The 27916-nt window shown below is 51.7% G+C and overlaps 11 protein-coding genes across 11 annotated transcripts; 2 read left to right on the forward strand and 9 right to left on the reverse strand.

Moving 5' to 3' along the window:
* Positions 1 to 86: 86 nt before the first annotated feature.
* On the reverse strand, positions 87 to 3571 carry Z517_05908 (uncharacterized protein; the record flags this gene model as incomplete). Its single annotated transcript, XM_013427650.1, has 4 exons — positions 87 to 1191; positions 1247 to 1362; positions 1466 to 3299; positions 3372 to 3571. The coding sequence occupies 4 exons, from the start codon at positions 3569 to 3571 to the stop codon at positions 87 to 89; spliced, it is 3255 nt and encodes a 1084-aa protein (XP_013283104.1).
* An 812-nt stretch (positions 3572 to 4383) lies between these two features.
* Z517_05909 (uncharacterized protein) lies at positions 4384 to 4965 on the forward strand (the record flags this gene model as incomplete). Its single annotated transcript, XM_013427651.1, has 1 exon — positions 4384 to 4965. The coding sequence occupies one exon, from the start codon at positions 4384 to 4386 to the stop codon at positions 4963 to 4965; it is 582 nt and encodes a 193-aa protein (XP_013283105.1).
* Positions 4966 to 5570: 605 nt separating this feature from the next.
* Positions 5571 to 7552, reverse strand: Z517_05910 (uncharacterized protein; the record flags this gene model as incomplete). The annotated part of the gene is made up of 4 exons (XM_013427652.1): positions 5571 to 6849; positions 6903 to 7027; positions 7079 to 7306; positions 7397 to 7552. 4 exons carry the CDS (start codon positions 7550 to 7552, stop codon positions 5571 to 5573), a joined length of 1788 nt encoding a protein of 595 aa, XP_013283106.1.
* A 4149-nt stretch (positions 7553 to 11701) lies between these two features.
* Z517_05911 (uncharacterized protein) lies at positions 11702 to 12794 on the reverse strand (the record flags this gene model as incomplete). The annotated part of the gene is made up of 3 exons (XM_013427653.1): positions 11702 to 12088; positions 12167 to 12537; positions 12641 to 12794. 3 exons carry the CDS (start codon positions 12792 to 12794, stop codon positions 11702 to 11704), a joined length of 912 nt encoding a protein of 303 aa, XP_013283107.1.
* A 728-nt stretch (positions 12795 to 13522) lies between these two features.
* On the reverse strand, positions 13523 to 15386 carry Z517_05912 (uncharacterized protein; the record flags this gene model as incomplete). Its single annotated transcript, XM_013427654.1, has 2 exons — positions 13523 to 15276; positions 15335 to 15386. The coding sequence occupies 2 exons, from the start codon at positions 15384 to 15386 to the stop codon at positions 13523 to 13525; spliced, it is 1806 nt and encodes a 601-aa protein (XP_013283108.1).
* A 535-nt stretch (positions 15387 to 15921) lies between these two features.
* On the reverse strand, positions 15922 to 16893 carry Z517_05913 (uncharacterized protein; the record flags this gene model as incomplete). Its single annotated transcript, XM_013427655.1, has 1 exon — positions 15922 to 16893. The coding sequence occupies one exon, from the start codon at positions 16891 to 16893 to the stop codon at positions 15922 to 15924; it is 972 nt and encodes a 323-aa protein (XP_013283109.1).
* A 1103-nt stretch (positions 16894 to 17996) lies between these two features.
* Positions 17997 to 19550, reverse strand: Z517_05914 (uncharacterized protein; the record flags this gene model as incomplete). Its single annotated transcript, XM_013427656.1, has 6 exons — positions 17997 to 18154; positions 18210 to 18303; positions 18354 to 18607; positions 18659 to 19020; positions 19072 to 19328; positions 19383 to 19550. 6 exons carry the CDS (start codon positions 19548 to 19550, stop codon positions 17997 to 17999), a joined length of 1293 nt encoding a protein of 430 aa, XP_013283110.1.
* Positions 19551 to 20159: 609 nt separating this feature from the next.
* Positions 20160 to 22103, reverse strand: Z517_05915 (uncharacterized protein; the record flags this gene model as incomplete). The annotated part of the gene is made up of 1 exon (XM_013427657.1): positions 20160 to 22103. The coding sequence occupies one exon, from the start codon at positions 22101 to 22103 to the stop codon at positions 20160 to 20162; it is 1944 nt and encodes a 647-aa protein (XP_013283111.1).
* Positions 22104 to 22717: 614 nt separating this feature from the next.
* Z517_05916 (uncharacterized protein) lies at positions 22718 to 23812 on the reverse strand (the record flags this gene model as incomplete). Its single annotated transcript, XM_013427658.1, has 1 exon — positions 22718 to 23812. The coding sequence occupies one exon, from the start codon at positions 23810 to 23812 to the stop codon at positions 22718 to 22720; it is 1095 nt and encodes a 364-aa protein (XP_013283112.1).
* A 1338-nt stretch (positions 23813 to 25150) lies between these two features.
* On the forward strand, positions 25151 to 26314 carry Z517_05917 (uncharacterized protein; the record flags this gene model as incomplete). Its single annotated transcript, XM_013427659.1, has 6 exons — positions 25151 to 25336; positions 25423 to 25517; positions 25580 to 25732; positions 25801 to 25927; positions 25995 to 26236; positions 26290 to 26314. 6 exons carry the CDS (start codon positions 25151 to 25153, stop codon positions 26312 to 26314), a joined length of 828 nt encoding a protein of 275 aa, XP_013283113.1.
* Positions 26315 to 26441: 127 nt separating this feature from the next.
* Positions 26442 to 27793, reverse strand: Z517_05918 (uncharacterized protein; the record flags this gene model as incomplete). Its single annotated transcript, XM_013427660.1, has 3 exons — positions 26442 to 27133; positions 27211 to 27283; positions 27344 to 27793. The coding sequence occupies 3 exons, from the start codon at positions 27791 to 27793 to the stop codon at positions 26442 to 26444; spliced, it is 1215 nt and encodes a 404-aa protein (XP_013283114.1).
* Positions 27794 to 27916: the final 123 nt, after the last annotated feature.

Raw genomic sequence — 27916 nt, forward strand, 5'->3', positions numbered from 1 at the left:
CAGCCGTGTTATTTCAGCCTGTGCTTGCCTCTGTAGACATTTCCAGTATTACAAGACAATTCCTCGTGTGCATCATCATGCATCGCTCACAGCAGACAAGCCAGATCTTCCGAGCCTGGCGGGTGCCATAATTTGGCCAAGTGTTCCAGTTTCTGTTTAACGCCATTTGCAAACCACGAGCTGCCCGGTCCGCCGTCGACGGCGGCGATGCACAGCGCTAGAACCGTAGAAGGACTGTCGAATTTTGCCGATGTTCCGTCCGACTTGGTTAAACGAGGATCTCCTCTGTTGTATTTGAGGAACTGTATCGTGCGGGGGTCTTTGGATAAGACTTGGTCGATTTGAATTGGCTCTTGCTGCTTGATCGAGTCTGAACCAGGATGCGGCTGGGTAGGCCGGGAAGGCCCGAACGTATAAGAAAGACTATAGATCCATAGCACAATAGTGACCCGGTAGATTGCCGCAGCCCACCAAACAGGGCGTGCATTTGGAGGCATATCACGAACCAGTCGTAAAATCTGGCCACAGTGGAAAAGCGCCTCAGGGACTGCGTAGATCCATCGTTCAGCTGTGTATGGGGCCCGGGAAGAGGTCCAGTCTGGCCGACATCCTCTGGCAAATGCTTCCATTTCTTTGAACGAAGTATGAACGTCAAGGCTGATGAGGTGGTATAGGATGTAGTTAGCTTCCGTCATGCGTTGTTGCCTCTCACCAACTGGCACGCACATTTCCGTAAGAGACCACCACCTTTGTAAGAGATTCTGAATCTCCTCAACTCGGATAAGGGATGATGTTCGGGTCATAGTCTTGGAAACCGTAACTGAAATTCCCGAGTCGGAAAAGATGTTCAGAAGTTGACAATATTGTTGAATAAGCGTTTGTATCGGATACAGCAGAAGCCGGAGTCGGAGCGGCGTTATGGCCAGGCCAGATTGATTAAGGTCATTGTCGAGGAAGAGCTGGAATAGAAGTCGAAGAGAATGCTTGGGGCGTTGAGAGAGAGCTTCAGAGCAAGTCTGGATAAATCCATCCTCGTGGTCAAGGACTTGTTTCCACTCCTCTGAATTACGTGCTAGCCACAGCTCGTCCTTATCAGGAAGTGGTGCTTCCAGTTCAGCGACAGAGAACTTGGTTGGGTGCCCGTGGAAAAGACACAATTCCTGGTCGGCTAGAACCCAGTCATAAGCAAGTCTGCCGTGTTGACTGCGGTTAGTTTCTTTGTCATGGACGAGAGACAGGATCATACCTATTCCGGCTCTCGAACTTTATCCACGCCTTCCAAAGCGCGTCCAGGTCCTGTTCGGTCACACCCGTTGGCGTTGCCACGGTTTGCTTTGCAAGATACCGAGAGTTCCGCAACATCTAAGAAGGCAAAGTCAGCATTCACCAATTCCCGGTAATCAGAGAACGATGCTCAGGTCATTCAAGCCTTGTGAAACAGACAAAGAGCAAAGCGCGAACATACCGCAATGTACATTGATCGATGGCCTTCCCCGATGTCCATCTGCCACTTGTCTCCGCTCCAAGCGGCTTGAACGATGAATAGCAGGGCGCATTTGAGGATCAGCTCGCTGGTGGACAAACTATTATGCTTCTCTAGAATGTCAGAGAGTGCGATCCGCGAGACCTCGGTAAGTCCAGCGGCAAAGCGTATAGACCTGCTCGCCGGATCCATCATGGCACCAGACGCTATCATCAACAGCAACATCAGCGTTGCTGCTTGCTCGTTCTCGTCATCAACGAGTTGATTCGGATCGAAATGTCTCGCCGGAATGAGCGGGTAAAAGGGATCAGTAAACTGGACATAGTTGTACAAAAATCGTTCGATGCTTGCTGGAGGTGGTAAGAGAATAAAAGTTGAAGATGTAAACCATCCACCAGCAGACTGCGAAGCAAAGGTACGTGGAGTATAACCAAAGCCATGCATGTCTAGGGCTCTTCGAAAAAAGCTTTGAATGATAGCAGACATCTTCTCTCGAGTCATCAAGGACACTGGGGTTCTCTGAAAATCGTCAGTCATATCAAATGCTTGCCCATCAGGAGCTCCGTCCGCCCCATGCCAGGAGTCTCCATTTTTTGAGAGTCGCTCGAGGTAAACCAGATTATCTTTAGCCCTTGTTGGGGCAATCGACAAGTCGAATGGGCAGCATTGTAGCATGGTCCAGTGGTTGACGTCTTTCGGAAAATCGACAGTAGTCCCATTATCGATTGGCGAGTCTTGTGCTGGGCTTAAAACGAGTGGGGACGTGGTTGGGACTGACATGCCTGCTGCCGGCCACGCCATGGTCGACGGCTTGTCGGGGCTTTCGTGAGCATGTTTGTGAGTGGCTGCTAAGGATTGTTCCGGTAGCTCAGAGGAACCCGACTCGACCTGTGTTTTCGCCACTGGAAGGTAGGAAGGCACGAAGGGCTGCGAGTCGGCCCAACGCGTAAACATGGCGGTAGAGGGATCATGCTGGTCCTTCACGGAAGTATGGTCCGAGGAATGATTACCCTGCTGTTGTAACTCAGGCTCCTTGGTCTGTTGTTTTGAGAAAGAATCTTGCTTTGTTGTGGTATTCGAGTGCGTCGACAAGAGTTGTGGACTCTCTGGTATTGAGCCAAACATGCCCATCAACGATTCCCAATCCTCGTTCGCGTGTAGTGTAAACATGGTGTAGCCTCCAGATAGGTTGTTCTGTGAGTCCATCTGTAGACTTGAGTCAATGTCCATCAAGTCGAGTGGCACCTGAGGGTCGGCTATCGTCAGGCTATGCATGAATGAATCATCAGGATCTTCCATTTGCTGCTTCATAGTACTGCGGGAGATGAGTGCTTGGTCTTGAGAGCCTGCACTCTGATCGGCCATGTCATGGGTCGCAGGCTGTGGAGGGGAGTGAGATTCTGTTGGTATTGTGCTCATCTCGCCCTGGTTGTCACTTCCCGAGGCGCTGAGCGCGTCGTTGGAATCCGCAGGCTCGCTATCGGCTTGGTGCTGATTTGACTGATGATCTGACGCGTCTGAACCGGGTTCCGTGGTGGTCGTGGTCGTGGTGCCATTTGGGCCGGTCGACGCGGGTACAACTGGCTTCGATCGTGGGCGACGCGGCTTACGTGGCCGTGTCATGCAGTTCATCCCTTTCGCTACGCATCGAGCACATGGCTTGTTACCGTCACACTTGATCTTTGTTTTGGCACAGTTGACGCAAGCGGGACCATTTCGTAGTCTCAATTCGGATGGTGTTTTGGAACCGACATTGGCTTTATCTTTATCTCTAGCGCCAGCCTGATGGACCATGGAGTGTTTTCTTAAGAGATCACTGACGACATGAGTACATGTGTACCGAGGTATGCTGCCATGATTCCACACAGCATGACTTCGGGCTACTTACTTCCTTGTGAATGTCAATTTGCAGACATGGCACTCGAAAGGGCGAACATTGGTGTCTGTTCCCGCAAGCATTAGCCGCAAGATCATGTGAATGGGAGTGACATCGACCAGAAGCTTACGCGTGAAGATATGACGCTGGAGATGCTCGTGTCGACTAAAGCCTCGTCCACAGTATGTGCAGAATAGCGGCAAATCTGCCATGATGAATATGGAGCTAAACCTCTTTCACGGATACAACGGATTGCTTCCACGAACGAAGTGATGAGCATAAAACAATTGCTGTAAACTGTTTTTGGGCGCGAGGACAACATGGAAATTTTAGACCTACGTCGAGGAGTAGAGTCACCCGGCTTTGGCAAGAGCACATTGGCCGCTTGCGCAGTAACCTCGGGGCTCTACTTGCGGCGTCCTACTCCAGTTTGAGATTCGAAATGAGTCGCGGCGGGTCAAGCACTGCGAATCAAATGCTGGGGTTGTGCCCCGAGTCTGGATCGTGGGGACGCGGGGTGCTGAGGTTCTCGACGCCAGCTATACCATGTTGGGAATTTCCCGGTCCAGTCCACAAACGCCTCCCTTGGCCGGCGTACAGCTCAATTGAGGTTACAACGTTTCAAAAGTGGTTTTCTGCAAAAGCTTGCGGAGCCCTCTGTGGATTGAGTCTTTTTTCACCGCGGGTGGGTGGTGGCGTGTGACAGGTTCTTCCATTCTTTCCAGGTGGAGAAGTCGGCATCTTGAAGATCTTGCTTCGATACATTGTTCTGTCCCCGGTATTCCCGGGGCCTGCTGTTTTCTCTAGAAGGAAGTTCTGTTGCGGGCAGTGCGCCTTGGCGTCGTCTGACCGGAGTGAAGCCTCGTTGCTTCGACATCTCCGATATAGGTGACCAGGGGTTTCACTGAAAACAATATATATATGCTTTGACACAATCCGCTTTTCATGCCACTAGAATTTTCCATCTCAACACAGGACGACATCATATAAAACTCCTTGCGACCCAAGATTATTTCTACCAACCATGACGAAAATCACCGCTGAGGGACCGATTAAGAGCCCTTCGAGGCTTTGCCATGTTGTACTTCGAACGAAGCCTGAAAATTATCGAGCAATGGTGGACTGGTATTTGGTCTTTCTTGGGGGAAGAGTAGTCTGGGGCAACGAAAAACTTAGTTTCATCTCGTACGACGATGAACACCATAGAATTGCCATTACGGGCTTCGATGGCGCTGTACCCCGTGCGGCCGACGCGGCACACTCGTGTGGAATGGCCCATGTCGCCTTCGCCTACGACACTCTCAAGGACCTGATGACTATCTACCTCCAACGCAAGAAGTTGGGCATCCTTCCTTCGTGGTGCGTCAACCACGGCCCCACTACCAGCCTATACTACGCCGACCCGGATGGAAATGAAGTCGAGTCCCAGGTGGACAACTATGACACCAATGAGGAGGCCACGGCCTTTATGGAGGGGCCCGAGTTTACCATGAATCCCATGGGAGTCGACTTTGTCCCTGAGGAACTGATCAAGCGGCTGGAGGCCGGAGAACCCGAGAAGGATCTTAAAAGGCGGCCAAAGAGCGGTCCCCGGATGGTGAGGTGAAGCGAAGCGAGTCAGAGGTAGAGATCTCCCGAGACCATGGGTGATGAAAACCATTGATGGATGGTGATTCTACGCAGCGCATTCTCGGACTGCTCGGTTTGTTGTTCAACTGACATGAGGTTTCATCCACGCTCTGCCAGAAGTATCATAACCTCGTCGTGGTCGCGATCATGTCTGCCTCTAATGCAAATCATGTAAAGCGGAAAAGATTGATCAATCAAAACAACAATGAAATTGTCATATCACAGTATCCCTCCATAGCTTGATCCAAGTCATCAAGGAGTGCTAGAGCACAATGTACCCGGGCGGAGTACCACAACGAAATGAAAACGCCACTGCCCTCGAGTTATTTCACGAGCTAAGTTGATGGCTCAAAGGCTTCAAGAGATCAAAGGTGTAAAATTGCGCATCCAGCAGGCCACTAAATGGCTATGCTTGTAACGTTGCTACACTCCAATACTGAGGCATGGCTACCCAGCGGTCAGATATCGAGTTCTAGTGGCTTCAATTTGGGCCGCTTGGTCTTAAAATTTCTCGCCTTAATAAAACACTGAGAACCATAGCTCGGTGTTGAAACGTGAACTCCTTTAATCGCGCAGAATCATTTACTCCCTGACTTCGATATGCGCGGTCTGCTCATTGTCATGTCCATGATGATCAAGCACGGTCTTGCGCATGTGAACGGCGACATGGTTGGTGAGATACTTGGATGGGTCGTTGAGGACCGCTGCGCAAGCGATGGCAATGACTCCGAATGGAATGGTGGCGTAGAAGACTCGTTTGAAGACATAGCCGTATGCCTCTTTAAAGGCTTGTTGCACAGCAGCTACCACTTCAGGAGTAATATCTGGTACAGCTTCTAGGACGCCTGGAACACCCGCGCCATCCTCCAGAACAGCTGGGATCAGTGTCTCCAGCCTTGAAGTAGCGAACCCATTTGCAGTAGCAGCTTTGGTAATGCGAGGAACGAGTTGTCCATCAAGAACTGAGTTAAGAATCGTGCTGAAGATGGCGTTGCCGACACTGCCACCAGCACACCGGAAAGTACCGATGAGGCCCATGGCAATGCCCAGATGTTTCTGTTTGACGTTAAGACCGGCAGCAATATAGGCCAAGCCCGTGATTCCGGAGAATGGGGTTTGCCCGAAGCAAAGGAAGGCCATCCATGCAGATTTGTTGTGCGGGACCGCGACTGCGTAGAGGGCCACAAAAAGGGTCTGGGACACTAACAGTGCGATCATCTGATATTTGATATACCCAATCTTGTGGACTAAGGCAGGGATCAGTGAAGCTGTGACGTTCAGCATAAATCCGTAGGGGAGGGCGATGAGCCCTATTTCCATTGGGTCGTGGCTAAACATGTACAGCGAAGCTTGAGGTCCTAGCCCTGCCATGGCAACGAAAATCATTCCTGCGACAAAGATAATGACCAGGTAGGCGGTGTAGTCGCGAAAGTCTCGCATGAGTTCCCATGGAAAGAGCGGGGCTTTGGCCAGGGTGAAATCATACACCAAACAAGCTGTCAAGGCCACGAAGCCAATGATAATCGGGCCAATAACCGAAGCACTGGCCCAGGCGTGACCGGATTGCCCTGTCCAGCTGAAACCGAGAAGGAAGACAGTCAATCCGCCGGCGTAGAGTATGGCCCCAATCCAGTCTAGCTCCAGAAATTCCTTCCAGCGGGATTTTTCATAATCCTCCTGAGGACGCGTGGGTGGAAAGTAGAATACTGCAATCCCGACCAAGCTGATTACATTGTAGATGATGGCGATGTAGTAGATCCAACGCCAGGAAGCATGCTCAGTGAGTAGGTTGGCGAAAATCACTGCGGCGGTGCCCCATGGGATATTGATCGGTAGTTCCGTCCAAGCCATACCTATACCCCTGTTCTTTGGATTCAGCTCTGTCAGTTTGCCTAGGAGTTACAAATTTCTTACCGATATTTGTTCGGTAGGAGCTCTTGGATGCCTGCAACCGCGGTCCAAGACACACCGCACCCAACTCCAATCAAGGTCTCAGCGGGCACCAGGGTAACAGTTTTGTGAGCAGTGACGGCGACGATCTGTCGTCAAATGAGCTGGGGGCAGACCAGATCGGGGAAGACAGGACATACTGAACCAATAATGCAAAAAACTTGCGAAGAGAGAACGATCCATCGACGGCCGAAGATGTCGCTCAATGCACCGGCGATTGAGAAGGACACTGATGCAGCGATGGACCATCCTCCAACCATCCAGACTATGGGAGTAAGGTCCCCGAGTTCATTTCCGATCTGCACCAGGACCGACGACATCATGAGAAAGCCCATGGCTACGGGGCCGACGAAAGAGAGGCCAAGAAACTATTCATTCGGTAAGTGACAGCTCGAGCTTGTAGTCACGACTGGAGTGGACTGTGGCTACGTCGAGCAACGGAAAAAAAGACAACTCACAAATACAGCAAGGATAACGGACCATTCAACGCGTGGTGCCTCCTCGAGATTGTCTTCCAATGCGAGACGGTGAGGGTCTTCGTCGATGTCCTGCACATGCCGTTCGAGATGTTGGATTTGAGTAAGATGCAGCTCTTGCTTTTGGTCGGGAGCCATGGCTGGTGCGTTTCTTCCGAATAGATTAGGAAGCTGGACCTTTCTCTGCGATTGCCGTCTTCCTCGCTTGTGACCACTCCATGAAAGTCCAACTCTTGGACGTGTCTCTTATATAGTTCCATACTCTTCCGGCCACCATGGGGGTTTTTCTCCCCGCTCCATTACAGATTTCATAGATACTCCGGGGTGTGGACTCTGCGGAGAGGTAAAGAGCGATGAATTGGCTACTATGTTCTCGGAATAATGTTGATCCGCGTATAAAGACTCCCTGGTGGTTACAAGTCAACATGCCTAGTCTCTGCCCAGAGTTTGGTGAAATTACCTAGGTAGAGAAGGGAAACGGGCCGGAGACCCCTGGAACTTCCCCAATTCGTGATTCCCCGTGAGATAGCCGCCCGGACGCAGTACTCGGTACTCTTAGCAACGAGCTAGTAAAGTCCAGTCCATCGCAAATTCGAATTCGCCGGTATTCGGGCGCCTGCAGCAGTCGATAGAATTGTAATGGTGCGAAGATGGGGGCTATAAATACCTACTTAACTACGTCACCTCAGCCTCTTTACTAAAACGTTAGGAATGGGGAGGACAGCTAAAGACTGCAGAGTAAGTCAAGTCCGAGGAGGAATTAGAAGCGCTTTAAGTATAAGCCATCAGCTTAGGGCTCTACGTAAGAATCATACACGACGCCGGAAGGACATAAATTGCGGCTGGCAGCGCTATGGTCTTGGGTGTTGTCGGGCCCAAAAGCGTAGTTGACCAAGTCACTAGTCACTTGAAGCTGCTGTGAGGGAAGGTTGATGGAAAACTGCTGGAACCCCGAACGAAGCATGAGCGCGCGCCACACAAGTCTCAAAACATTTCGGTCCTTTCAGCATAAAAGTTGCCCTCAAACACTAAACCTGCAAGAGTAAAGAATTGAGCAGCTCCCAGGAATTGAGGCTATGACGACACTAGATGTACGTCTTCCTGGTTCCCTTCTCACTGCTTCTATAAACCGCCTCGATCATTTTGTGTCCGACCAAGGCATCTTCAAAAGTAGTGACGGATCCAGGCCCGGCACCGGTGAACGCGTCTCAGCATTCATCACCCATCCAATGAGCAGCTTCGCGAAGCTAGACCACATAAGAAATCCAGTCTTTTAGATAGCGAACGACCATCCCGGCTCCTTTGGGCTCATCCTCCTCGATTCAATTCTATTCGCTCTCGAATAGTTCTGTCGTTTATCGCGCAGGGCGTCCTGGGTTCAGGCCCTCCAGTCTATGCCATGGGCCCACCTCCACCTCCGCCTCCATCGAAAACACCTCTCTCTTGGGCAGAGCGTTGTGTTTAAAGTCGGTTGGAGATACGTCAGTGTTTAGGACTAAAGAACATGGTAGTGGTTAGTAGTTTCTTTGGTGGATGTCAGCAATAGCGCCATAAGCACTTCAGCTCAGCTCGACAACAAATCAAGGCTGGCATGCCGTGGACTCTTGCTAAGACCCTTTGGCCAGAGGGTTTCTTGGAATTGCTGGAAGATGTTGGGAACGAAGGATTTTGAGTTATGATGCTGCTGACAATCATACCCTTCCCCAGCACAGCAGCAACAAGCAACAAGTTTGAGAAGAGAATGCCACCTGTGCTTTCTTTCTTGATAAAGCCTCGGCACACCTCGCATGAGTCCAGGAGGAAACTGACGACCAATCACTAGGTTTGAGTTGTTCCTCGCCGTATTTGCTGGATCTCGGATTTTGCGGTCCGTTTATTCTCCTGTTTGTTCGCTTCAGCCATGTACGTCGCACGCTCCGACATTCTCGAAGATCCTATCAGCGACACTGATCATGTCTCCATTCTTCCACGCCAGTTTCTGTCCAACCTGCATCCTATGGTCTGAGGCTTGTTGCCGATTGCCAAAATTGTTTTCGACCCGACATACCTTGATGTAGGTTGGTGGGAATCCATTCTCACAAATCATCAGCACTTGGCTGGTCTTCCCTTTGCTTTCTTCTGGTATCTCACCCGGTAGGCATTTTCTACAATGCTCAATTCTCAAAGGAACCTCCCGCCCGTTGTACCAGTAGCAACTGACCAGCGATCCGCTTGGGATCGTTGTGGGACGTGCAAGAGCTTGTCATGATTTGAGATGGGAGCTTCACTCGCCAGCATTACTGGCACGACCGGGCGAACACCGATCAGATATGTATGCGAGAAGCTGTGAACGTCCTCAACTCACACCTTTTTTAGAATCGGAGATGGGGATGGAAGCAGAGATTGCCTGGCGAAGCTTGACTGGTGTTCTGGTCAATGGCCGAAGGAGAACTCGACTGTTCATGCACGCGTTGATCGAACTGTGAAGAGGGTCGAAGAGATGGAGTGTTTGTCCTGGTGAACCAGGGTGCGCAGCAGATTCACTTGTCCAGGCGTACCTCCCTTTTCCGATTCCAGTCCATCTTCACGTCCACCCGCCAAGTCTGATGAAGAGTGACTGTCCCTTCAGGAAACGGAAAAGGCCAGAATAAAGATTACACTCGCACAATCCTGGTCAGCATTCCAGAGGATGTTACCTGCCTGGGTGGGCAAACAGATGAACCTGGAATTGCTAATGATTGACAGACCTTCTCACTACGTATACCCTGCGGATGTCCTGGCGCTGGGACTTGCAGTGGAATACAGAGAAACCCCGAATTTAAGACAAGGCCTCGAGTTCGAAACCGACGGGTTTCGCTCTTGTGCTGGGTTAAGACATGTTTCCTCTGCCTTGGAAGGTTATGGGTCACCTGGCCAGTGCCCACCATCCATCTGGGATTTTATATCTTGGCGAGGATCCTATTGATTTAAAAAAAGGCCTCTTCTACTATCATGACGGGTGTGGGCGCAGGGTGGGTGATGGGCAAAGTAGAAGAGGATCAGTTTCTTAGCGACCGCGCCTGACTTTGGTTGGGCCAATGTCTAAGTTTTTGCTGTTGTATATATTTTTGAGCGTATATTCTAAATCGCGAGGTAACGGTATTGTAGGGGGTAATTTATGGTGTCAGGTAGAGTGTAGGCGGCATACAAAGTATTGACCATGGCCCTGACGAGGTTCGGTACTAGGAATCCGATGCTGGGCCAGCCTCTTACAAGGGACTCCCCTGTAGCCTGTGCCCCGTAACCCACAGCCTATAGCCGCCAATGCATGATGACCGTTGTGGCCGTTAACTACACGTGTACCGAGTACCTCTACGCCTTATACTCCGTACTTGTACATATGCGAAGTGGGGGTCAAGATGCCTACGGAGAGTATATATTATACATTCTACATTTATACAGACCTACCTAGGTACTTGGCTAGGAATCGGGTGCTCTGCACTTCCTTTGTTTATGCCCATGTACTTTACACAGATATACATACTCTAGTTGACTACCTGGGTGGGTAATGTTCAAGCAGTCCCAGTCCAATATCAACGAGAGACAGTCAGACAACGTCCTCGCTATTAGATTGACTGTACCTCGGACCGAGTACGGTCCTTCTCAGTTGAAAATATATATACGCTCCAAAGACCACTGATATCTATGTAACAATAATACCTCGTACAGTATGTCCTGTCCGCAACATCTGAATTTCGACTCCAAGAAACCCCAATCAAACAATCCCTTGTTCTTTCGCCGTTGCCCGTCCACCAGATCCAAACCCAGGAGATGGCCACGGAGATATTATTGGACCCGGTTGCCCTTTGACGCCCTTCCCGAAACATCACAATAGCTGGAAGTGGGATTGTCGTCCATTCGCCATTGCCCTACAGGTACAGAAGTCGCCAGCCAAAACCCGCTTTGCTGAAATGACCCAACGTCGCCTGACTTCAAGTTCAACCTTTTCCTCGCGGACCACTCTGCCCTTGAAGCGGTTGACTCCCGATACTCCTGAATACCGTCCCTGTGCTTAAGTGGAGCAACGCTGCATTTCTGTCGCATCGAGTGCTGCGGTTCATCTGTCTCGGTCCATTCGATAGGAGGCGTTCGTTGGTATGTGGCTCGTCTCAGGGGGTCTGCGATCTTGATCCACTAGTGCCCATGGCTGCCATGTCCAAATTTCCATACACATATACAATCCATGCGCCAGACTTTGGGGTGCGCACCCCGCTCGAATATAGCTCACAGCAAAGTCCTGCTCTGCAGGATGTCGCAATTCCGATTCTTTTACGCCTTCTTCTTTCTCATCTTTGTGATGCCTGCCTTTCTCCTTGCTGCCACGTCTCCTTCGCCCAACCACTTGCAGGCCTTGACCAACTGAATGACGTTGATGATCTGCTTCCCAAGCATGATGGGGGCGCTGATCCCTGCCAGAATCCACGGAATAGTGCTATCCATCTTGTTTGCGCGAGCCATTTCCATCGCCCCCGCACTCCAGGGATTGACAAAGATGGCGCTGGGTTTGGGGTGTGCGGGTGACCCGGGTTGGGTGGACGATAGGCCGCTCTCACTGGTGACCAGAAGTGAGGGGGATAGTAGAGGCGAGGAAAAGGAGAGGAGGTAAAGGGCAATGAAAAAGAGTTCGTTCAGAGCGCAGAACATGAAAAGCACGACCTATAGCAATTCCCAATCCAGGTCAGCCGCCTCCGCTAGCAAAGTCGACAATCAGTTGTCCCGAGGGATGTAACGCACCTTATTCGTGTAATACAGATGTAGAATCCAGCTCCGGCTCGAGTCCACTTTCTTATGACTTTGTCCGCCCATGGTCAGGGTCGCATACATGTGAACGTAGTGACTCGCCAAATCCAGACTGATCAGTCCCTGGAAGATGATCGACCACCTCGGGAACGCCGAGGCGAGGAAAACAAGCAAGCAAGAGGTTGTACAGCGGTCGGTCACCATGTCCAGCACTGCGCCGAAAGTGGTGGACTGGTTGTATCGGCGCGCGGCAAGGCCGTCTGCGGCATCGAGAATGCAGGAGAAACTGTACAGGCCGGAGCACGTGCGAGGGTGCAGGGGCATATAGTATAAAGAAGCGAGGGCGAGGATGATTCGAGCATATCCTATAGTTGTAGCAATGTGTACAGTCAGATCGCAATTCTTGGTGCATGCACGGGCGACAGGGAGACTGTCCGTCCACGTGCGAACTTGTATGTAAGTCCATACCAATGATATTGGGGATGAAGAGGAAGATGTTTTCCTCCTCGTAAATGTCCTCCTCGACTTTTGTACTCATTGGCACGGTGCCGTTTACTTTTGCGTGTCCATTGACACCACTGATGTGGCCGTTTGCTCCCACGGCTCGATCCTTTTGTCCCATGATAAGTCCGCTCTGTAGTAGGCGTCGATGGCTGTGCGTTCCGAGAGTTGGACGAGGCTTAAGGAGAGGATGGGTGACGAAGCTCAGGGACGTCGAGTCTCGTGGACAACTGCTCGATCAGGGTAGGTAGAGAGAGAGGCGTAGCGAAGGGGGGACGCCAGTCTGATAAGGAGGCCCGTATCGACGGGAGACTCGGGGAATCTGTTGCTTTTGGCTTGCGGACTGGCGCGGGATGGGCGAGCAAAGTCGCGCGTATCTTTTCGGGCAACTTCAAAGGCTAGTACAACTTGGCTGATTCAGCGCACAGGTGGACAAGAAACAGACATTCATAGAACTAGAGGAGAGATTACAAAGTCACAATTTTGAGGGGAAGCCTGGCCGTGCTAGGGACTGCGTGAATATTTATTTCCTCTCCTTGGACATGCGTTCTGGATCAGGGTCTCTTCCCGGAACCGCGGATGGAGCGATGTCCATTCGGACGAATCAATTCCCTGGTCCGACTGGCACTCGTCTGCGCTTCTAACGGCGCTGAATGGACAATTGAGACGCGGGATAGCCACATGGTTACATTTCCAACTTGGGAGACCAGATGCTGAGGCAGCACGGTAGGGAGGTATATCCCAGATGTATACAATACTATAGCACCACCACCACCTGATGTAGGTACCCATTATATATTTACAGTAGATAATATAGTCTGCCTATAGAATGCCTTCAGGCCAGCCCCTCTATTGCTGCCGACTTCTGGGATCAGATGCCTGTTGTCTCTTAAAGTCTCGCATCTCCTTGGTCCCCAGGCTTCCATTGCCGCCCTCTTGCCGTCGCTCCCATCCGCCCATCCTCACCACCAAGCAAGTAGCATTGTCGCCTTCAGAAGATACCTCTGTGGCGAAATTAACCACATCCCGCGCAGCCTGCTCGGGCGTCTTAGCTTCTTTGACAATGTCCACGACTTCTTGATCATCTAGCGTGCCAGAAACGCCGTCCGACATCAGAACCGCGAATGAATACTCGGCCGGCCCCATTTCTACCCTCTTGATCTCAGGTTCCGCGCTCACACCCATTCTCTTCGAGGCGATATCACCAAATGCTCGCGTATTGGCCAACCCCAAGATCCGCTCTTCGCCAAACGAGTCAGTCACAAATGACGCCGCATACCTTCTAAGTCTGTTGCTCTCCACTGGTGACGAGGGGTGATGATTCGTGGTCAAAGGGATTGCTTGCCCTGTAACCGTAGAGCAGAGTATGATTCTTGTGTCTCCGACATGAGCCACCAGCAATGTAGACGTGGTCGCAGGGTTCCAGAATGGCGTAGGCGATGGCGTTGATACCATTGCCACACTGCAAGTACTCCCACCTCTGAACCTCTGAGGTCCACCAAGATGTGTCGCAAACCTGTGAGGTTCACCCAGGATGTCTCCTTCGTTCAGTGGTCTTTCAGCCCTCGTATTGTCCACGCTTTCTGAGTTCTTCGCTGCTTGAGCGGCGACAAAATCATAGTCTGCTTTCAGAAAAGCATAAGTCATGACCTCCTCGATGGCCACCCCGCAGTCGACGTCTTCACCCGCTTGCCTCAGAGCATCCGACTCCTCGCCCAACCTCTGATACCCGTTATAGATAGAAAAGTAGGCGGGCTTGAAGCGACGAAAGTACCCACCCACGAGCTCTTTCCAGTTCCTTGTCAGCTCCTTCTCCAACTGTCGAATGTTCCTTTTGTTGGCGCACTGGATCAGTGGAGGATCACTTGGCTGTGGCTTGTTGTCTTTAGGCGTCGACTCGTCGTCGCCTTTTTTGGGGCCGTTCTTGTTGACTTCTAGCTTGTCGAGCACCTTCCTGCCCTCTCTTTGCTGGTTCTCGTCCCCGTCAAGTCCCCCAAGTATCGGCGCTTCCCCGGTGTCCTTTTTATCGCTCTTCTTCAAGCTCGACTTTAGCTCAAACGACTTGGCCGATTTCTCAATGTAATCGTGCAGCGACTCGCGGAGAAAGTCGCTGCACTCTGCTCCCCCATGCCCATCAAAGACGGCAAAATAGAAGACCTGAGGATCGCCAGACGCCCCTTCAGCAGAAGTGCCCTCTCCAGGAGTTTTGCTCAAGGTGAGAGACAACGGGGCCTTTTTGGCGAATGCAGGGAGCTCGATGACGCCCGCTTGGTGAGAGTCTTCGTTGTATGGTCTGCTACCTCTGGACACAAATGCGCCATAGTGGTGTTTGGCGCTCTTGAGCGGAATACGGACTACGGTGGTGTCTCGAGAAATCGACGGATGGGTAGCGGGGGCAGATGTCCCATCAGGAGTATGCGGCGTGGAAGCCTGCCGCGGAAACTTGTGGGCAAGGCCGGTCAGAGAGCGCGAGTCGGGATGAAGAGAGGAGGATGGGAGATGTGTGACAAAGTAGTCGTGGAACGTTCGACGCTGTTGCTCGACATCTCGAAGTCTCGTTCGTGTTTGAGGGCGAGTCTGGCGGATGAAGGTCGCTAGCAGGTCTATCCGCAGTCAGAACGCATAATTCCACAAGCTATGCGCGGAGGGAAGAGTGTATACCATGATAGCAATCGGTAGAACAGCGCAACGTTCTGGCACCGGGAGAGGACATGGCTGAGGACAAGGCCCTTCACAGCCGCCATCATCCTATCGAAAAGCAACAACCATCATCGGACAAAAGTGACAGGTGGAATCGCAAAATGTCAGGGCCGAGCCAACAGCTGGATGGCGGGGGAAGAGAACGAACCAGAAAATCTTCTTGGAATAAGAAAGGCGATGATGAAATCGCAATAGGGTCACAGTACCGAGCATGAATTAGTGGAGCGAAGTTTTAAGGAGATTTTCTCGTTGGGTTTCGGCGGAGTCGAAGTGGCTCCCCCACGCCCCCTTTGTCCGCCAAACCGAGAAGTGTTCGACAAACTGAGCCGTCGCACACTCGTACATACGAGCACAACACATGCTTGACTCGACGCTCATGCTACTGTCACCATCAGATAGGCTCTCTAATGTTCTATCTCTGCCATCCATGTCTATATGGAGCCACGTCTCTCATATTTCTCGTCCATGCGCAAAATCCTCAGACAGAAAGAGCACGCCCAAGACGGACCAGACCACAATAATACATTTAAACCTGTCGTCCAGTGTGTCTATAACTTGGATTGATGAACAACCCCATCCAGCACTCTGATGCCTCTTCCCTCTAGCTCCTCGTAAGAATCGAAACTCTCGTCGCCGTGGAAATGCCAGCCTCTCTCCTCGCCCTGACTCAGGTGACGGCAATCGCTGTTCCAGATACAATCCCATCCCCCGGCCACGCCTGTACCGGTATTCCTCCAGTCTTCGTCGTGGTAGCTGTAGTCCGCGTCGATCTCTTGCTGGGCGCCAGAGGAACGGGCAGCCAGGGGAGGCAGTTTCCGCCGCACAAATTTGCTGAGCCCGCACGTAAAACACCGAAAGTCCTCCTCGTCCCAGTCCTCGGGGACCTCCCCAGTCAAGGCCCTCCCACTGGCGATGATCTGGGCGGCGTGTCCGCATATCAAGACCGTGACTTCTTCTTCCCCTCGCCCAGCCTGCGCATACTCCTCGTCCACATCCTGCACGACGCGTGCCAGGGCGCGCGCCACGCGGTCGTGCAGCTCGTGGATGCGCTCGCCGTTTTCCGAAGGAACGACACGCGAGGCGTACGACTCGTCCAGCCAGGGGAAGAACTCGTTCTTGAGCCTCTCCGGGTCCGCGGGTCGCGGCTGTCTGAACCAGGCCCGGCCGAACCATTCGCCCAACCCCCTCTCGCCGCGGACTTGTAGATGTCTCCTCCTTTTGACGTCGCTCTCCGGCACCTGCGCGAGGAAGGCCTCCACGGCCGGACGCAGGGTTTCGAGACACCGGTAAAACAGGCTGGAGTACACCCTCAACCGGTCTTGCTTGACCACTTCGGCGAACGCTTCGCTGAGGTATGCGGCCGTCTCTTCCGCCTGACGCACGCCGTGCGATGCCAGCGGCGGATCCGCTGGGAGATGCGTGGGGAATGGGTGGTTCGAAGAATACTCCCCCGTCCTGGGGTTCAGGGACCAGGCCAGCCGGTGGCCGTGCCGGAGGATGTAAATCTCGGTCACGGGCATGGTTTTTGTTTCACTCTTTGCACAAGGGTCGCCGCTACCGTGACATGTCGGACGATCTGGCACTTTAGATGGCGATAGATGACCAGAAGTCCAAGTAGGAAAAAGATATTCTGGGCACCAGGAATTGGTCTACGACGATCGACCAAAATGTTTCGGCAGTCGATGATTAGATGGGACTAGTGAAGGGAACAATTGGTGACTGAATAATACTGATACCGAGGCATATGCCACTAAAGGCCATTTCTAAGCCAAGCCTTATTCTGTACTACCGAGTACGAGAGATCTCGTAACCTTTATGTTGGGGATCTCGACCATCTCCGCACTTGCGATCTGGGAGGCCGTTTCCGGCATGTTATTACCCCAGACAACTTGTTTACTCGATCTATTAGCTGCGATGTTCTGTCTCCAAATCAAGCAACAACATCATCATAGACATACACGTACACATGCTCTGTCCAAGTATGTCTGCGTCAACATGTAAATACTTGCCGAAGATCCGTCGTACCAGGCCATGATGGAAAAGCGAGGTATTGGCGAGGCTTGGTAGCCTTTTCGGACACGACTCAGGAGAGTCTTTCGAGGATTGGGCAGCGACAGGGCTGCCTTTGAGAATGTCGAGCGCTTGAGAGTCGTTATAGCTTACATAGGAGCTCACATTCCCAACTCGAAGTTCATCCCTATCAGATTCGTCGAGAAGCCACCTCTTGTCTTCAACCCACTTTCTTTGAAACAGGTCGTTGGGGCATTGTTTGAAGAAACTTGGGAGAGGACCAGATGACGTCGTTTTGCGGTTATGTCCTCATCAAGTTGTGATCACGTGTGATCGTCGCTGTCGTCCAGTGGTTTTTGTGATAGGTCCCTAGACTGGTCATTCACCCTACACTGTCCTGCAGGGACAATCAATGCCGGCGAGGACAATCCAGGGGTGCAGATGCCGGATATGGAGAGCAATGTTTTTCCTGAGTAAAGCAAAGGAGCTGATGGACCATATCAGAGGACCTGTCTCCGGCTTTTGTATTCACCTTCGAAGGTGCGCGGCGTATCCAATATGTTTCTTGCATCACAAGGCACGATGGTGGTGATTTCATCTTCCGTCGAGACATTCATCTATGCCTTTCCCTCCTGAAGCCCCATTTCTGCCGGCGGAGCTCAAACATGAAACCGCCCGCGATCAGGAAGACCAAGCCAGTATAGATCTGAGGCCATAAATAGGGCCGGGATGAATGAGGTCGGCGAATCTCCAATGCTATTGCTTCCGAGACTGCATAGAGAATGAGCTTCGGTTTCATCAGACGGCGACCGTTACAAGGACTCACATAAAGCAGGCATAGAGACAGTCACCCACATCAGACTGAGGGCTGATGGAAGTTCTTTCAGTTCGACGACCTCGGCACAAAGAGGAGCAATTGTCTAGGAACAAGTTAGCATGACTCGTATCATTGAAGCGGTTGTATCCGTACACCCCAGTAGACACCACTCGTCGCGCCCACAGTAAGAGCAAAGAATATAAGTACGCCATAAGAATTGGCAGGAATCCAGATCGCATATGATAGCAAGGTGTTTGACGCGGTCAAGACGCATGCTATTGTCATGCGACCGAATCGATCGCTTAGCACCCCGATGAAAGGTCGACCGAAAGCGGTTCCGACGTTCATGATGGTGATCACAGTGCCGCCTTGATCTTGAGTCAATCCGAGAGATGTTGCGAACGCGCCTAAGAAATAGATCAGTTTCATGTTGGAGTGGTATGGGACGGCTGATTTACCCAGAGAATAGATCGCCACGATGTAGCCAAGGATGGAAAAGAACGTGTAGAAGATAAGCAGCCAGACCTGATACCTTTTCAGGAGCTCCGTGTCTATAGGCTTGTAGCTGGGACGGATTGTCTTGTTTCTGTCGCGGATCAACGAACATGCCGTAAACAGGACCACAAATGCGAGGATGCCAGTGATCCGTAGTGACCAAGCAAGCGAAAGATTCTCGATCATGGGGGTTGTTGCGGCAGAGAATATCACGCCGCCAATGCCGCTCCCTGCGGCTGCGATCCCTTGAGCTAGACTCCTATTTCTGTTGAACCACTGGGGAAGTATGGGTGTAGCTGGTAGCCACGAAAAGCCTGTTCCCAACCTGCCAAATATTAGTCTGACGCACAATCAGGACAAGACCGTAGCCACATACCCAACCAGGATGCCCTGCGTCAGAATAAGATGCCAGTATTCTGTGGCAAATGAGGCTGCGACAAAGCCGCCCGCGAACATGACACAGCCGCAGTACATAGGGATATGTGTCCCGAGTCTTCGGACGAACATGTTGACAATAGGTCCGCAGAGCATGGCACAGGCGAAGTTGACGCCACCAATGAACGTATAGTCCAAATCTGAGGCACCGGGGAATATGGAGTTATCAATGTAGTACGATAGGTAAACGCCATATGACTAGGCTCAAGGTCAGTACTCACTATACGACATGCTAGGGCCAAGTGACCATACCGCAATGATACCCCATGTGAATCCATTGATCAAATGCATGGCGATACAGACAACCCATCCATATGGCGGTTCAATAGATGCATCCACAGCTGCAACAGGCTCCCCCGGCTGAATGGGAACTTCAATGGCGACCTCTTCGCCATCTCCTTCTGGCTTGTCCTCGCCCATACTGGGTTGTTTGCGTTGCAATTCGTGTCCTGTCTTGACTCTGGTCAAATGTCTTTGACAACATGCGCAAGCTACGCAGGACAAGCCGCACAAGTGCCGAGACAGATTTGAAAACAAGAGGTTTCCTGGAGCGGGACGAAGGGAGTGATTCACTTGGGATTGCTGGGTCTATGGAGTACTGGGACTGCGGAGGCAAATCATCGCTCCGAAAACCGCACGGCACGCATTTGCCGGAGTAACATGCCGTTTCATAATGGAATTGTATGCATTCTCAAAGAGGTGTGAGGTCAGCAGGTACGATATCGGACACACAGTCTGCCCTTACATTCGACACTCTGTGCAACTGGGTCCCAGTCCGGCCATGTCATGAATTGCATGCCCTTTCAATCATTGACTCATCTGGTACACAAGGTCAAAAAAACTTAACGTCAAGTGCGTTCTTCTCCGCCGCCAGGTAACATTCGAGGAAACGTACCGAGAATGTGGAGTAGGAAAAGGCTTGGGAATTGGAGAAGACTTTTCTAAATCTGGCAAGGTGAGCCTCCAAGGGCGGAATTATCCAAGAAGGTAGAGGTAGCAAGTGCCATGTTTGGTGATCTCCCACCAGTATTAATATGTGGTGTCAACGGCCAATGAATTCCACGACAGGTTGAGTATCCACAAGCCGATGAGAGGTAACAGTATCCGACCTCCGAGACCAACAAGACTCTTGGTGATGGTAGAGAGAGCATTTGTCGTAACAGCGCTCATGCAAAGAAACGCCGCTACCACCATTGCTGTCTCCAAAGCATCGAACATGCCTCGATAAGCCTTTCGACCGAGGAATTTGCAGGCGAGTCTTGGACGGAGCACGCCGCGGGAGTCGGCAGCAAGTAAGGTGTGGTATTGAAAGACAAAAGTCTCCAGAGAACATCGACCGAACCATGCAAAGAGTCGACTGTGGGAGGCTGACAATTTTCGAGTCGAATTCCTAAGGACAACGAAAGCTAGCACAGGAAACGGCGAGAGAAAGGGGTGCCACCCATTGTAGCGGAACTTGTCTGCGAAAAAGCCGCACAATATCGAGTATGCCAAAATGACAAACGCAGCACCCCATGTCGTCAGTCGTGAAGCGAGCTGCGACCAAGGGACGGTCTCCATAGCAGTTTTATGGCACTGGAGGCCATGGGAGGTGTCATACTGTACATACAGCACAGCCGTGATCATGCCAATGAATGCAATGTAGGCGTCAAGGCTGAATCTGAAAAGGAACTCCTGTCCGTCGATTTCAGGAAGGCCCCAGCCTGGAGGACAGATCGTAGCAAGGACTGCCGCAATGCTATCGCTAGATCCTACTCCTAGAGTGAATCTGACCAACGACACGGATATGGCAGTTCGACGGACGAAACGACGTATATCCACGCCAGGTGTCGCAGTCTTGGGGACTGTTGCCCAGACAATGAGAAACCACAAGCTGGTCAGCATGGGGAAATAGTACAGGTCGTATCGAGTCCCCATGACGAAAGCGAGAATGATGTTAAGTACATTCGTCCTCAGCAAGACACTAGCCACCCTGTGAAATGAGAAGTCGTTCGTGGTGATGAAATAATAGGTGTGACCAAATCCAGTCATGAAGAGGTAAGATGAGACCAACAGCCGGACAAACTGATAGACCCAGAGGACTTTCGACAAGCCAAAGTAGTGGTACAACAAGATGATGATTTGCATCCAGCCTTTCCACTCCTCTGTTTGCTGCCTGGAAAGTAATTGGCGGTGTTCTGGAAGTGCTATCTCACCGGTTGTCGCATGATGAGGCCGATTTTGTTTGAAGGTTGCCAGGCCTGCGAGCAGCGTGAGGATGGTCCCGCCTATAAATTTGCCCACCTCTACCGTTTTCGAAGCTTTGTCGAACAAGACGGTACGATCGGCTATGAAGCAGTACAGTACGGCAACGGAAATTGTAGTCACTGCACCCATGGTTCTGGGGGCTTCGTGGAAGAAGAGCCAGTCTCTATCATGGCTATCGGTATGTTTTCTGGAGCCAAAGAACGAAAAGAGGTGATAGACAATCGCACACGAGCTCATGAACAGCAGTAGCTTCTGCGCCACGTTTGGGCCGACATAAGAGGCACAACAGTATGCTTGAGAGCCTTTCGATGGTGTACCGATGAGCTTATTGCAGAAGTAATTCAATACAATGTCGGCATGAAGGAGTGCAGCCTCATCCGTGAGATGAATGCCATCCTCTTGGAAAAAGAAGTGAACGTCGCCAATCATCCAAGGGTAGTCTGCAGGAGCGTAGTCCTCTTCTGTTGGCCTGCGGCCCACGAGGGCATGGCGGGTTGAGTTGAATGTTGGGTCCCAGACATGAATGATTTCCGTCCCGGCTGAGTTGAATCTTGTAGTGGCTTCAATTTTGGCGTTAATGCTCTTGCTAGAAATCTGAGAATCACTGGGGTCCAACTTTTCTGCCACAGTCCAGAATATCTGGCGAGCTTTTGAACCGCCAAAGAAGATGAGGCGTTGCTCGGAGAGGCAAGACTGAATCTTGGTCGAGCTGTAGGGCTGCAGCATGCAGCTTGAAGAGGTTGGCACTCGATCTGTCGTCGACGATGCTCTAGCTTGGGAAGGGAGACTGTCACAACGATTCTTGACCCACGTATCTGGGGTAAGCTCATTAGCATCGTTCCAGAGTGAACCTGGCCCGAGTGATGCTGACCTTGGGGGATCTTATCTACAAGGAACCACAATGGCGAGCAGATGGCGAAACAGAGTAGAAGCAGGATTGATACACGTAGGCTGACCATTTTGCATGCTATTTAGGTGACTGTTTAGACCGAGGATGAGGAGTGTAGACTGAACAGTGACGGAGAAAGATGAAATCGCAGGAGAATGTGGTTCGGCGGTTGTGTGTGAAAGGTGAAGAGCGAAGAATGAAGAAAGAAGAGTGAAGGTCGCAGGTCTGCAGCCTGAAGTGTGCAATGTGCAGTGTGCAATGTGCGCTGTGTGCTTCGTATGAATTGTGCTCATCGATGGCAACCCCAGTACCAGTCAGTCCGCAGATCGTCATTCGAAACAGTTTTGTGAGGATTATAGTAGTGATCCAGCAGCTCGTCCCAGTTTGCCCATTAATGCTTTCAATCGGTAACGGCCGTGTCGTGGCAAAAGTCATCAAAGTCATGCAGCATCTATCGTATCTCTGGATCACCCATCCAGTCTGCCATAGACAGCCCAGCAACTCGTTCGCCACCGCCATCGCCTCCTAGCGTCTGCTTCTCTTTGCTGCCTTTAATCCTTCTCGCATGGCCCTTCGTCTCTGCATGATGGCTGTAGTCTCGCCCAAACACCTGGAATCCCCGAACATGAGTGTCTTTGCCATTTTGGTGGTTTTCACAAATACGAATCTGGACCACCATCGCCTTCAGCACATCCCCCCCTGGATTCTCCTGACAGTCTGCTCTGAGGGGATAAAGTGTGGGCTCCCCCTGACTAGCAATCATGTCCGAGTTTCCATAGTAGCGTGGTTCCCTTCCACCAACTCCCTTCAGTGGCACATCAATCCAGCCCCGTAGACCTTCGATGCTACTGTGTGCCTCCCCCGTCTCCGGATCAACGGTGTCGGTGACTTCCCATGAACCAAACTCAACCAAACTGCCTTCTGACATGCCCGCGTAAAACTTCATCTTCGTAGGTGTGTACGACTCGTCAAGCTCAAAGTCCAAATAGATTCTCATTTTGACAATAGCAACAAGTTTGAAGAAGTGTAAGGTTAACGTATGAGGTTGTGGTCCGTCGCTCTGCCAGAATAAATTTGGACTCGGGTTCCGCAGTTGAGGCAGTCCGCAGCCGGGTTTTGTGGAGGACAACGTCCACGTTGCTAGGGACGAGATATCTCGCAAACCCTGGAGTTGTCGGGCATCTTCGATATCATGGTGAACAGATTCAAGCAATGACTGCTCATCTGCATGGCCACCTTCCGAAGCGGTTGAACCGAGGGCATTCTGCGACGCCTGTGCCTCTTCGGCATCATTCTGAATGTGACCAGCTCCATGGGCGGTCGGTGTTGGTTCGGTCCGACCGTGTTGGCGCGCGGGATTGGTCTCTGGAACAATGGAGTTGCCTGGATTATTCGACGGAGGCAAAGGGGTCGTGATGAAGGGAGCATGCGGAGGTGTTTCGAGCATAAAGGGTGGGATTTCCGCCGTCAAGGCATTGCGAGTCGGTGTCGTCGTGACTTCATTGTTGCGAGCCTGATGCGCTGCTCTTCGAGGGGCGCGTGGCATCTTGGTTCAGCGATCGCACATGAAACGCCTCTGCGTCAACCGGTATCGATGATTACTAGCCCCTGTGCCATACCTCAATGGGCCTTGCCGTAGGACAAAGGTAAGGGCATCGAGGGCGAGGCCGTGGGAGCAGGAATACATACATACATGGGAAGCAATGTGCTGTCGCTGCTGTCGAAACGCGAAACGCGCCAAGGATTGGGAAAACCCCCCATCCGGTAACGAGGTGATGTCACCCTGCCGTTAGGCGGAACCACCAATCGCTTGCGCCAACAAGAGCAGCGTCGGCCGCAGATATGTTAAGGAGAAGATCACTCCCTCTTCTACTATACCTTCCATCTCGTCGCTTCTCTTCCTACCGATCCATCGGCACCGGTTTTCGATAATACCGACACCAAAACCTCTCCATACGTCGGGTGGGGGCAATGACACGGTCGCATATTCGACGCCGGGCATGGCCACACAGTCGTGAGGACCTCCGACCAAGCCTCTGGGAAACCTACTGCTCTCAGAGGGCTTCAGACATACTACCCTGGAAAGCGTGTCACGCAGGGGGAGAAGGGGAGAAGGGGAGATCAGGGGAACGACTTCAGATATCTCTAACAATTCCAAGCCTAAGACCCTCGGCCCCGACCTCTGAGATGTCAGACGTACCACACTTCCTACAACTCTGGCGCAATCTACCACGCCCACGCCGCCACCCTCGTTCGACGTTGGGTGTACTCTTGTAAGGGCGAAGCGGCCAATTCCGAAATCGATAATCACCGTCGGGACTATAGCGGGAACGACTGTCTACTCGGGACCGCGGAAGCATTCCCCGACCCGGGAAAGCCAGGACTCCAATCAGACGTACAAGTAAGAAAAAATCAAGGCCACGGCCCGTGTATGTTAGAATCTGTTCCCCCAGTCTGGAGCCTACCTTAGCGGTAGTGGGATGGGTCCTTCAAGTGTGGATATCTCGCCATCATAGTCAGGACCGTCCCTCAGAAGTCGACACGAGCAGCTCGACTTTCTCGTGTCGGTAATACAGTAACCGGTGGCAACTCAAGCGCTAATTTAATTACATATCAATACATAAGGGCACAGTCTCACGAAGACTTGCAAACAACCCGAGGATGGCCAAGCTCTAGCAATCATGGAAGGCGAGCCAGCCCAGCACTGCTGCACCGGAATTCAAAACTCGGAATTTAACCCAGTCGTATCCTTCGATCCTGGACGCAAATTGAATACCACGAGCCATCTCAGAGGTCACGTTAAGAAGGTGCTTCAACCCTCGGCGTGCTGGTATCAGAAACCGTCGAATAATCATTGCAGGGTAATCTACCTTTCCCGTGAAAGATGGTTTTTCGTTCTGGACCCCTGACTCCTGGAGTTGCATTCGTAACCGGCGGCGCACGCGGCTTGGGCAATGCGATTGCAGTATCTTTCGCAAAGGATGGCGCACGAGGGGTTGTTATCGTCGATATTTTGAGCGATGATCTGCTCGAAGCAGGCCGCAAGAATGTCGAGACCTACGGAGCTCGAGTCAGTAATACTGTTTAAAGACCGCATTGCAATTTGCTGTCATCGTCCCAGTCCCTGACCATGTGTAACCACTCTCATCTGCGCAGTGCATCGCCATCAAAGCCGACGTTACCAAAGAAGACGATGTTGCTCGTGCGATTGAGGAGACAATAACAACCTTTGGGCGAATCGACTATGCTGCGTTCGTCTCTCTTTAGACCCATGAACGACTTGCCTCGACAGGAGGACTAACACCCGCTACAGCAACTTTGCAGGTATTGTGGGACCAATCAATCTTCGCATCTGGACCACTTCAATCGAAACGGTGCGGAAAGTGCTTGAAGTCAACACAATTGGCGTGTGGATCTGTACTTCACAACTGATCAAGGCTATGATGAAGCAAGAAGCCGTTGAATTGTAACCAGCATTCAACGAAACATCGCATCCATGACGCGGGATTCATGCTGACTCTTGCTCTGCGGCAGTGAACCTGGCCGAGCTCCATGTCGCGGATCGATTGTGAATTGCGCTTCTGTCAATTCAATCATGTCCGCTGAGGGTTCGGGCCCGTATACGGCCTCGAAGCACGCCGTGGCAGGGATAACCAAAGCAGTACGATCTATAAAGTCCAGATCATCCTCCTCATCGAGACTAGGCTGACCTTTAATTCAAACACCAGGCTGCACTAGAGGCAAGGAGGCACGGGATCCGTGTTAATTCACTCTCGCCTGGCTTCATAGCCACCCAACTCGTCCAAGGTCTTGACCTGGGAATGTCTCCCGAAGAAGCTGAGGCCAATTGGAAAGCCATCGAGGCCCGCCAGGGCCGTACCGCTGTGCCTGAAGATATAGGCGATGCGGTAGTTATGCTTTCATCTACGCGTGGAAGCCTGGTAATCGGCCAGAATCTGGTTGTGGACGGGTCCGTTGCACTGCGTGATATTCCCTGTGAACAGACTTGCTGACAGTTACGAGGGGCTTCACCATCTGTGAGAATTGAGGGTCGATTCGGTAGTTGCACCATTACAGGATACGGGGCTGTGTGCGCGGTCTGCCTCGAAGGAACAGTAATGACCAGGTCAAGGTAGAAGGATATCGGCTAGCATGAGATCTATATATATTGGGCCTCATCCTGTCTTGTATCCACTCTTGCCAACCACGCATCCAAAGGCTCCTCCGTTCTTTCCGAACATCTCCCTCAAGTCGTCGACCAAAGCCTGTGGCCTTTCCCAAGCCGCAAAATGACCACCGGCGTCATAATTCCGCTCAAACACTATCGGGCCCAATGTGTGCGCCCACAGCCGCGGCATCTGCACGATCTCAAGTGGGAACCTGGATACACCGAGCTTGACATCGATGTACTTTGTCACGGTACTTACGCACTCGGAGTAGTAGTTTTCGTGATACCATTGCGCGGGTGCATGAGGTCCAGCGGTCGAGAAATAATAAGTGCAAACCCACGTCAAAATCTCGTCATCGGTCCAGGGATATGCGTCCGTCCAAGCATGTAGTTTCTCGTAGATCCATGCAAGAAGGCCGATAGGGCTATCGACCATGCTGTAAGCTATAGTCTGGGGGCGCTGCGCATGCATCAGAGCGTAAGCCATTCCTTCGCTGAAGAACTTCTGAGAGCGATCGAGGCCCATCTGCTCCTGCTCCGAAATTGATGTTTTTTTGATCTTCTCCACCAGTTGCGGAAACTGATCCTCGCTCGGTTGAGAGGCGACAACCATGTTCAGATGGTGAGCTTTGCAGTGTTCGGGATAACTGTACGCTATCATTCGCGTTACCGAGTGGCCCACATCACCTCCCTGAGTCACTGCATACACAGAATAGCTATCAGCTCCGCCAGTTCGAAAAGCAGCATAGGTATGGTCAGGGGTAAATGACTCTCACCGTATTGGGTGTATCCCAGAGACAGCATTAGTTTATGTAGTGCTTCTGCATGCTTCCCGCTGTGGAATCCTTTCTTTAAGAGTTTTATTGACATGTTGTCCTCGCTTGGCTCAATGTGAGGGAGGGAACATACCTTTTGGACCGAGCCGGAGAAACCGAATGAAGGCAGGCTGGGCGCCACCACATGAAAGGAGGGGAAGTCGTTCGAGACCACCGTCAGGAGAGGAACAATCTTCGAAGCCTCGTGGAAGCTCCCACGCCATCCATGGACGAATAACAAAGGGATGGCGTGCTCGTTGTTGCTCTTGACATGCATGAAATGGACCGACTGGGCACCGAACCCTTCAACCTCTATCTCACTAATGAATTGCGGATATAGGTTGATATCTCTCCCAGCTTTGCGCCAGTCGAAACCACGCATCCAATATTCATGCAGACGATGGATCTCCGACAATGGCGTCCCTCGTGTCCATGGCTCTACTCCCTCCAATTCACTGGGAAGCTCGGTAAGTTCCAGTCTCTTTTGGAGCTTTGCGAGACGCTCTTCGCCAATGTAGCACTTGAATTGTTGTGGTACTGCCATTATGGGACTTTTCGAATCGCCAGGTAAATCGTGCTGTTCAGGTGAGACGAGCGGTAGGGGTGAATCTTGTGGTACGTGAAAGTCGTCAGTGAAACAGATGAGATTCCGTCATATCCACTGGGA

The sequence above is a fragment of the Fonsecaea pedrosoi genome (assembly GCF_000835455.1).
Source record: "Fonsecaea pedrosoi CBS 271.37 unplaced genomic scaffold supercont1.4, whole genome shotgun sequence".
Classification (NCBI taxonomy): Eukaryota; Fungi; Ascomycota; class Eurotiomycetes; order Chaetothyriales; family Herpotrichiellaceae; genus Fonsecaea; species Fonsecaea pedrosoi.